The 9,829-nt window shown below is 33.0% G+C and overlaps 1 protein-coding gene across 1 annotated transcript; it reads left to right on the top strand.

The window, feature by feature from the left end:
- The first annotated feature begins 545 nt into the window (after positions 1-545).
- LOC128996637 (uncharacterized) lies at positions 546-2,754 on the top strand. The gene is made up of 3 exons (XM_054422055.1): positions 546-816; positions 1,099-1,768; positions 2,593-2,754. The coding sequence occupies exons 1-3, from the start codon at positions 632-634 to the stop codon at positions 2,752-2,754; spliced, it is 1,017 nt and encodes a 338-aa protein (XP_054278030.1). The 5' UTR covers positions 546-631.
- The last annotated feature ends 7,075 nt before the right edge of the window (positions 2,755-9,829 follow it).

Raw genomic sequence — 9,829 nt, 5'->3', positions numbered from 1 at the left:
CTACACACCATAACCAAAGATAGAAGATAAACTGTAGTAATGAGTGCTTAACCCAATAAACATTGCTGTAAAAAGGAAGAATTTTAAATCATACCCACACAAGCAGTGAGTGAACAAGCCAATTTCTCCAGTTACCTCTGTCCCAATAGTTAAACTAGTCATAATCACAAATTTAATGTATTTAGTTATAAGAGGTTATCATCAAGTAATCACCAACAAATTCATTTAATGTACTCCATGGTACCGAATCAGTTATTTATGAAAGGGCTCATGTCATTTTTTTTTACAAATTGACTTTTGGTCGAAAATCAATAAAACATACATATCTGCATATTTATTTATGAACGGGCTCTTGTCAAACCTGTTGTAATGCACATTGAAGCCAGCTGAAATCTGTAATTGTTTATGAAACGGCTCATGTCAGAGACAGGAGCCCTTTCATGAACAAAGTTAGGTTGGCAGCGCATGCGCATTGGAAGTTTTTTCCTGTCAGCTGAGCTTCTGCTGGGCTTGTTTTTCTTACTTTTCTACTGCACCATTCTATTCTAAGAGAGTTGAGGTTAGAGGTTATGTTTGTTTGGTATTCAAGCTACTTTATACTCGTTTAGCCTACTCAAGTGCTTTTTTTAAAATGTTAGAAAGTGAAAGTCCTGACGACGAAGGCCTAGGTAAAGAAACAAATAAACGAAAAAGAGGTGTACGAAATATTGAAAAATATAAAGTGAATGTTATTAAAAAGGCCAGAATTCGAGGAGATGAATACGTCAACTACAAAGGAAATGTTACAGAAGCACGTACAACTGGAATACCATGCACGTATGTTGAATGTTTATCTATGCTTTACACTAAGTTACCAACATTCCTAACTTAGAAACAAAGTCAAATCACCTTTCAATTTTTATTATGTTGTTTCCTAAGAATTAGGTTATGTCTTTATTTGATTATTTTGTTGGAAAAACTTTAGGCCTACACATTTTTTATTTTCTCTAATACATAGTAGCCTAGAGACCAAAGTTTGTTAAAAATGTAGTCACCAATTCATCTCTAAACCGAAAAGACCTTAAGACGTTAAGGCCTGATACATTCTAATTTTTTTAGGTGCAGAATGAAATGTTTTGAACGTATAACTGAAGAGGATCAATTAGATATTCTAAATAGAGGAGGAAGCTTTCAAAACAAAGATGAACAAGATTTATTTTATCAGTCATTAATAGAAGCCCATCCTGTTAAAACTAGAAGATCAAGAGTTACTACACAAACTGAAGAAGAACCTAAGCCTAAGCATTCTGTTGCACATGAAAGTTCTTTTACCTTTCATGTACTGGTTGGTGAAAAAAGAACTAAAGTTTGCAAAAAGGCTTTTTTGAGTTTGTATGGAATAGGCGATAAAAAGGTTAGAAGACTTAAAAATTTACTTTTAAAAGGTAAGTCGCCTAGAGACTTAAGAGGACAGCAGATGAATAGGAAAACGTTTCCTAAAGATTATACGGATCAAATAAAAAAGCACATTGAGTCCTTCCCTTTAAAAATAAGTCACTACTCATCTAAGGAAATTAAGTACTTAGATGCCAACCTTGATATCAAGAAAATGTACAATCTGTTCTTAGACAAATTTGAGGGAAGCGATGTAGTTTATAGCTACTATTATAAAGTATTTAAAGAGCATTTTAACTATCGGTTTGGAAGGCCCCAGATTGACACATGCTGTGAGTGTGAAATGCTTAATACTCGCATTAAAAACCCTCAACTAAATGAGACTGCTAAACGAGTAGCTGAAACACAGCTATTAGTTCACAAGAAGCGTAGTAACAAATTTTATAAATCAATTAGTGAGACCAAAGATTACTGCGCCTCACACAAAAACGCTTTACTTTTATGTTTTGACTACTGTGCTAACATATCTTTGCCAACCCTTCCAGTTCAGGACGTGTATTACCTCAGACAGTTGTCAGTTTACCCATTCGCTATTCACAATAGCAATAATGACTCAGCAACTTTTTACCTATACCATCAAGGTGTTGCTGCTAAAGGTTGCAATGAAGTTTGCTCTTTCATACAAAAATACATTAATGACAATGTACCTGCAAATGTTGATGAATTGTACCTATACAGTGATAACTGCACAGGTCAAAACAAAAACCACACCATGATCAGGTTTTTGCAATATCTCATAGACAGTGGAAGATTTTAAAAAATTGTGTATCGACTTCCAATAAGAGGACACTCGTACCTGCCATGTGATAGGGTATTCGGCGTTGTAAAAAGAAAATTAAGAAGATGCGATCGCTACTATACCGTAAAAGAGGTAACGGAAATGATAATAAGTGCTTCAGTACAAGGGAAGTTTACGGTGGACTTGGTAGACAAAGATGACATTTTGGATTTCCAAAAGTGGTGGCCCAACTTTTATAAAAAAGCACTTTCTCAGAGGAAACCAAAACTGAAAAGAGGGGGAAAAGGGAGTATTTTACCATAACTTCTTATCATGAGTTTTCTTTTCACCATTCCAAGAAAGGTCAAGTGGTTGTTTCGGATTTTATTGGTGGATTTCCTTCAAAGACCTTTAATCTTGCTAACCAATCAAATCAACAGGTTGAAATTTCACCTCCCACTGACATTCTGTATAAAGAAAAAGTTCCTATACCAAAGAAGAAAATGGATGACATCAAGAAGCTTGTCCAATACGTTCCTCAAGAACACCTAGCCTTTTACCATGAGCTTGTTTGTTGGCCAACAATTGAGAAAGACAGTTAAATAAGACTTTTTCTAACTCGATTCTATTTTAACTCATTATGAAATGTAATAATGTGTGTTTTTTTTACCAAAAATAAATTTGTATTTTAGTCACGCTTGAAAATAAAAAATGGGTTTTATGTTTTCAAACCTTTTTTTATGAAAGGGCTCATGTCAGTAGTTTTTAAAAATTTGTATAAAAATTAAATATAACATTAAAGTTACAAAAACCAAATTCTAATATTTTAAAGGATTAATATATCTAAAATAGCAAAAAAAACTGAAACTAAGTATTGTAACTTAGCAACCAAACAGTTTTTCTTGATTTCCCAAAAATTTGGTTTCAATGACAACAGCCCTTTCATAAATAACTGATTCCTATAAGAATCATACATCTCTTATATGTCTCATGTTCATTTCATATTTCAACATTTGTTCATCACTCCATTCATTTATTATATAAAAAAATTGTTTTAACCACTTTAATTAATTTTATGTTTTTAATGTTTGTAGAAGATAGGAGGGGATAATAATCATTTTGTTATTTTAGAATTATTTTATTGTTATATTCATTCCAACTGAAATTTGTTCTAGTTACAACCTTAATGTTAAGTTTGTTAGATTTTTGTTTCAACTCAATTTCAACTCAATATTTGTTATTTACTGTTATAAAATTAAATGTATTTTTCGTCATTTAGCGAAAACATGTCATTAAAAATTTAATTACATATTTTCTGAGGGGATATTGTAATGACTCAAAATTCAATGTTTGTAAATATAGTCCTTATTTAAATTCCAAACTCAATTTTGTTATATTTTCAATATTTTTTGATGTCCATTGTTAATATTATTAAAACCATATTGTCTCAACATATATATATTTTATAATCAAAATTTATTCATTGGCTTATTCAAAAATTATTATTAAAAAACAAATCCTCCAATCAGAACACCATCCATCTGGGTTCAAGATTATTAATAAAATTCAACCATGTTTTTATTTATGTGAACCCCATAACTTGATATGATTTACAACAATGAAAAGGAGTGTGCAGTTTAAAAGCATCCATAAAGAACATAAAAGTTTAAACTCTTAATTGTGAAAATAATTGTCATATTATAAAAGAAAGTAGTGTCAAAATTTCCAAATTTTACTGAAGAAAGAAGAATTTAAGCCTATTACTAAGAAGAAAATTATTATTACAGAAGATTGGTGAGAACATTCCATTTTTATTAAGTTATTGACTCAGACTAGACTCTTCAAGCATCCATTTGGACCCAATTTACCTCTCTTAATTAAAATCAAAATCCTTCCTATTTAACTCATTGTTTCTAAAAGATTATTTAATTCATAACTTACCATAACTTACTTATTGAAAATTTAAATTTGAAATCTTTTGATTCGGCCAGCACGAATCCCCACCCCTGAACAATTTTTGTAACCCTATTTTAACCATTTAACTTATGTACCATTAAACCTTGTATTTTAAAATCTCTGTCCTTGTAATTATTATTGTTTAACTAAGATAAGATTAGAATACAAACCATATTTAGGGTTTATTTCAAAGATCAAAACACTCCAGTGTGATCCACTTCCTTCTTTACTTACTTCCTCAGAGTCATTTATTGGCATGATAGTTATCTTTCTTTCTGTAACTTTTAGAGGATCTAAAAAAGTGTGAAAGTCTTGGCTATTCTTTATCGCATGCACTATCAACGGGTTTACTATAATACATGAGTTTGGAATTAGGAATTTATTACTTAGCATTTTAAAGTATGGTTGGAGAGACAGATCTGAGAGCCAGTTGGTGCCTAATAACTCTGTCATAATCATTGTTGTATTTAGCAATAGACTGTCAGTTTGGGCTCCCTTCGATTCGCTATTTTTTATACTCTCTTGCACATGTGAAACAAGATCATCGGTTGAAGTTGCATATTCAGACGTATCAGGTACACACTGTACAGGAAAATCTGTCATATCTGGTACTATTTTTTTCGGAAGATAGTCTGGGACGGGAAAAATCTCATCTGTGTATTTCATCAGACGAGTATCCGACTCAATGGAGTGATCAAGCACACATTTTAATTGCTCTTTTAAAGTTCCATTTTGTTTAACTAAATGCATGTTTTTCCTTGTAATTCCAAAACTGTAGGGGATGCTAATTCTTGTGATTTATCAGTAATATCCAGGGGGGACTCAGATGGTGTAATGAATAACTGAGGAGTGATGTCTCAAAGAAATTCTTTTCATTAGATACTATACAGGCAGAGGACTCCTGGGTAGAAGAGGTTTTTGGAGATAACAGTGATCTCATAGTGACAGGATGAGGCCCAAAGTGTTTAATGTTAGATGCAATAATTGCTGACTTAGCTGAGTCAGTTTTTATTACTGCATTACAGTTTCTACCAAGGCAACGCCATGTCAAATCACCATTTTTTGCCACATAATTTTGTCTAGATATTTATAATTGTTAAAAATAAGATTATCCTTTCCACTTTTTGTTTCCTGAATTTTAAACTCCATCTTTGTAGTCAAGATAATGTTTTTCTATACAACAAGAATATAAGTTGTAAACAAAACATGCATTGGTTAAAATAAAAGTATGACAGGTATGAAAATATATAATGAAGATAATGATGAATGAATGATCATGATAATGATAATGAATCTCTTCAATGTGTAAACAGATAAAATATTATATTCTTCACAAATATGATCTCAACAGGTGTAATATCTGGGTTTGTTGCTCCAAAGGTCAGGTCTTGGTGATAAGCTGGTCAGATGTATCAGGTGGGCAGGGGGTGGGGTGGGGATCCAAACAGGAAAATACTGTTTGAGTCAAGTAGTCTGTAAGTTGTTTCCTGTTTATCTTGATGTGATTAAGTTCTTTACTTTGTAATAGCCATTTTTATTCATTTTAAAACAGTGGTCAATTTGTAAAATTATTGATAACTGGTAAATAATAATGAAAGTTAAATGATTGAGCTCCCAGTGTCCTTTTCAACAATATGTTTGGTTGGTGTTTAAAACATGTGCTATATTGGCTAGGAGAAGTGTGAGTATTTTTATAAGTCCTTTTAGTTGTACAATTTTAAAAGCTTTTTGAAATTTTATAACTTCACTTGGATAAAGATACTTTACCTATAATTTAAAACTGTAGTTTAGTCACACACTTTTAAAATACACTGTAAAACTCAAATATAATGGCTCATAAATAATCACAACCATATTGTTTTGAAACTGCAGACGACACATTAAACATATGTCAGCTGATAATTAATTAGGTGACAACTAAATTATATTTAACATTTTAAGTATCTGGTCACATCACCGGTGGGGCATACGGGAGGGACTGTGGCTAAAGGTGTGGTGACGTCATATCTCTAGTGGCTAATCTCTTCCTTGAGGGAACACCATTACCGTAACGAGACAATGTGGAATGTGATTCCAGCGGCGTTCGTAGCGTAGGTAGTTGATAGCGTCTCGGACTGGTGTTCAGGAGGTCTCCAGTTCGAATCCAGCCGGGGACATGTACTTTTTGTCAAAGATTTTGCTTAGAATGTGAATACTTCTTAACTGTACATCTTTTGTTAGAATTTGAGGCATTTATAATTTTATTTATGAACAGAACAATTTTTTGTAAATAGTTAACCTACATTTGATTTGTATGTTATATCTTTTTCATATTATCGGCAAGTTTGGTTGGTTAGGTTAGGTTATGACAGTTTAATTTTATAATACTAAATTTTAAAATTAATTTTATAATACAAAATTATAAGTTAACCTTCATTTATTTTTATCTTATATATTTTTTATATTATCAGCAGGTTTGGTTGGTTAGGTTAGGTTATGACGGTTTAATTTTATAATTAAAAATTTTTAAATTAATTTTACAATCAATAAGTTAATTTTATAACTAAATTATTATAAAATTAATTTAAATTTTTTTAACTTAGTGGTTCTAGCGGCGAACGCTGGCACTACAAGATATGACGTCACCACACCTTTATCCATAGTCCCTCCCATATGCCCCACCAGTCACATCACTACAGAATTAAATGAATTTTTCACCACACTATGGTATTTTTGGCTGTATTACATACGTTAATTGGTGGCTGAAAGTTACGTTTTGCTGGCCATGCCAGCTGTCATCGTAATTTGGGGACCGAGCAGGTTTTTACAGGCCGGGGCCGCAAAATCAGCTGTCCGCTTACTTACTTAAAACATTTTTTTTTTTTTAACTTTATTTAATTTACAATCTGTTCAAGTTGAACAATAAGCAAATGATATAAATAGTAATACAAAAATAACTTGAAAAACATGAGCTAGTGATTGACCACCGTCAACACTAGCTAACAAAGAGAATTTTGATAACACTTAGCCGAATCTGAATGGTAGGTCCAATATCGTATGTCGCTCCAGTCTGTAAATGGTGTTGTGATTGTCCAATAAATTAAGTGCAAGATAATTTGAATGATTTTCCAATTTTATGATGTATTTTTCACTAGATTTTGTAATTTCTTCTTTTACTGTTCGAATTTGAAGATCATTGTGAAGTGTTCTGTTGGTAACAAACCAAGGAGCGTTGACAATTTTACGTAATAATTTTGATTGTTAACGTTGAATAATTTCAATGTTTGAGGTACTTGCTGATCCCCAAAGCTGAATACCATAAGTCCAAATTGGTTTTAGAACTGTTTTGTACAGTAACAATTTATTTTGTGTACTGAGTTGTGATTTAGATCCAAGAAGCCAATTAAGTTTAGTTGTTTTTAAATTTAGATGTTGTCTTTTAGTCCAGATATGTGCCTTCCAATTAAGCTTTGCATCTAAGTGCATGCCCAAGTATTTTATTTCTGTTACTTGAGGGAGGTGAATATTGTTCATGGATACTGGAGGACATGTAGCCTGATTTAAGGTAAAAGTAATGTGTGCTGATTTATTTTCATTAATTTTGAACCTCCATGTTTTAAACCAATGAGAAATTTCATCTAAGTTTAGCTGTAAATTTGCTGTAGCTTGAGCTGGATTGTCGTGGACAGATAAAATCGCCGTGTCATCCGCAAATGTAGCAACCATAGTGTTTACACTTTCTGGTAGGTCCGATGTATAGAGAATATACAAGTATGGTCCAAGCACGCTTCCTTGGGGGATTCCTGATTCTATAGGGTAAAGGTCAGTTAAGTAATTTTGATGTTTAATTTGGAAAGTTCTGTTGGTAAGATATGATTTTAAAATAGGAAAAACTGAATGGTGTAGTAATTTCTTAATTTTGAATAGTAAGCCAGAGTGCCATACTTTGTCAAACGCCTGACTGACATCAAGGAAAGCAGCAGAACAAAATTGTTTGTTTTCCAAACAGTTTCGAATTGTATGAACAACCCTATGGACCTGTTCCACGGTGCCATGTCTCCGTCTAAACCCGAATTGGTGTCCTGGAATGACGTCGTCTTCTTCAAAAAGAGCTTGTAGTCTTTTGAGGAACAATTTCTCAAACAACTTAGACACTATAGGCAAGAGACTTATAGGTCTGTAGGAAGTGATTTCATGAGGAGGTTTTCCTGGTTTTGGTATGACAATTAATTGGGCTTTCTTAAATTGAGTTGGTATGTGGTCTAATCTCAATATAGAATTAAAGAGAAATGCAATAAAAATAATTCCTTTTCTTGGCAGTTCTTTTAACATTTTCCCAGTGATAGAATCGTAACCAGGAGATTTTTTCGGATTTAGCGATTTGTCAATGGTTGCCTTAATTTCTGTAGGTCTGAATTTTTCCAGAGGAAAGTCAAGTTGAAGTGGAGAGTCCAAGAATTCAATTATTTCTTCTTCATTATTGACCACACCTACATTTGGCTTGAATACATTGGAAAAGTAATCCCCGAAAGCTTCAGATTTTTCTATGTCACTCTTAGCCCAGCTTCCATCCGGTTTACGAATTGGCGGGATTGAAATTTGGGGTTGCTTCAGCCTTTTTGTGACTTTCCATAACGAGTAATCCGTAGCTTCCGTAGCCGACAAAGATTGATTATATTCTTCAAACCATCGGTTTTTTGTGTCGTACAATAATCTTTTCAAATTCCGTGCTGCTCGGTTAAAGTTGGCTTTATCATTCGGGTTTCTTGAGTTTTGCCAAATTCTTCTGAGTCGTCTCTTTTCTGTTATCTTTTTCTTGATATGAATTGGGTAGCCTAGGCCTATTTTCTCTGATTTTTCATGATTAGGTAGAGGTGTGGATTCTTTGGCAGAATTTTGAATACAGTCAACAAAGTGATCAACAGCAGCTTCTACATTTTCAGGACTACGTAGCTGTATGTGTAAATTCAAGTTTTGATTTATAAAATTTCGAAATTGATTCCAGTCCGTGTATTTATTGAAAAATACGTCCCCTGGTTCTTTGTGAAATATTTCGGTACTTAAATTTAACATAACTGGTGAATGGTCAGAAGATAGATCAAGACAAGATTTTACTTCAGTGTAATTTTGGTTAATACCTTTTGAAATAAAAAAGTCTAACAGATCAGGGATTTTTCGCATATCAGTGGGCCAGTAGGTAGGTTCACCAGTTGAAAAATGGGTGCACTGATTGTCATTCATTAATCTTAAAAGCTGTCTGCCTCTGGGTGTAGCTAAACGTGACCCCCATTATTGATGCTTTGCATTAAGATCACCCCCTGCAATAAATCTATTACCAAGAGTGTTGAAATACTGTTCAAATTGATTGTAAGTTATAACATGCCTTGGAGGGCAGTACACAGCTGAAATTGTAATAGGACCAAGCCAATCTTCTAAAACAATGGTGGAAGCTCGAAGATAATTTTCCTTAAAACATGGTAGTTCATAGTGTTTAATCGTGTCCCGAACTAGGATTGCAGTTCCTCCATGTGCAGTGTTGTCAGGATGATTAGTGTAGTACAATTTGTAACATGGAATTTTGAAATAGGTTCTATCCGTAAAATGAGTTTCCGAAATAAGCAATACATCTAATTTGTGTTGGGTAATGAATAATTGAACCTCTTGGCTATGCTGAGCCAAGCCATTAGCATTCCATAATGCCACTTTAAGGAGAATATTCATTTTAGGCGGGCAATAACAGTA

Source organism: Macrosteles quadrilineatus, unplaced genomic scaffold, assembly GCF_028750875.1.
Source record: "Macrosteles quadrilineatus isolate MER2022 unplaced genomic scaffold, UCM_ALF_1.0 Scaffold_1__1_contigs__length_201487025, whole genome shotgun sequence".
NCBI classification, from domain to species: Eukaryota; Metazoa; Arthropoda; class Insecta; order Hemiptera; family Cicadellidae; genus Macrosteles; species Macrosteles quadrilineatus.
The sequence above is the reverse complement of the archived record's forward strand: the minus strand, read 5'-3'. Positions and strand labels throughout refer to the sequence as shown.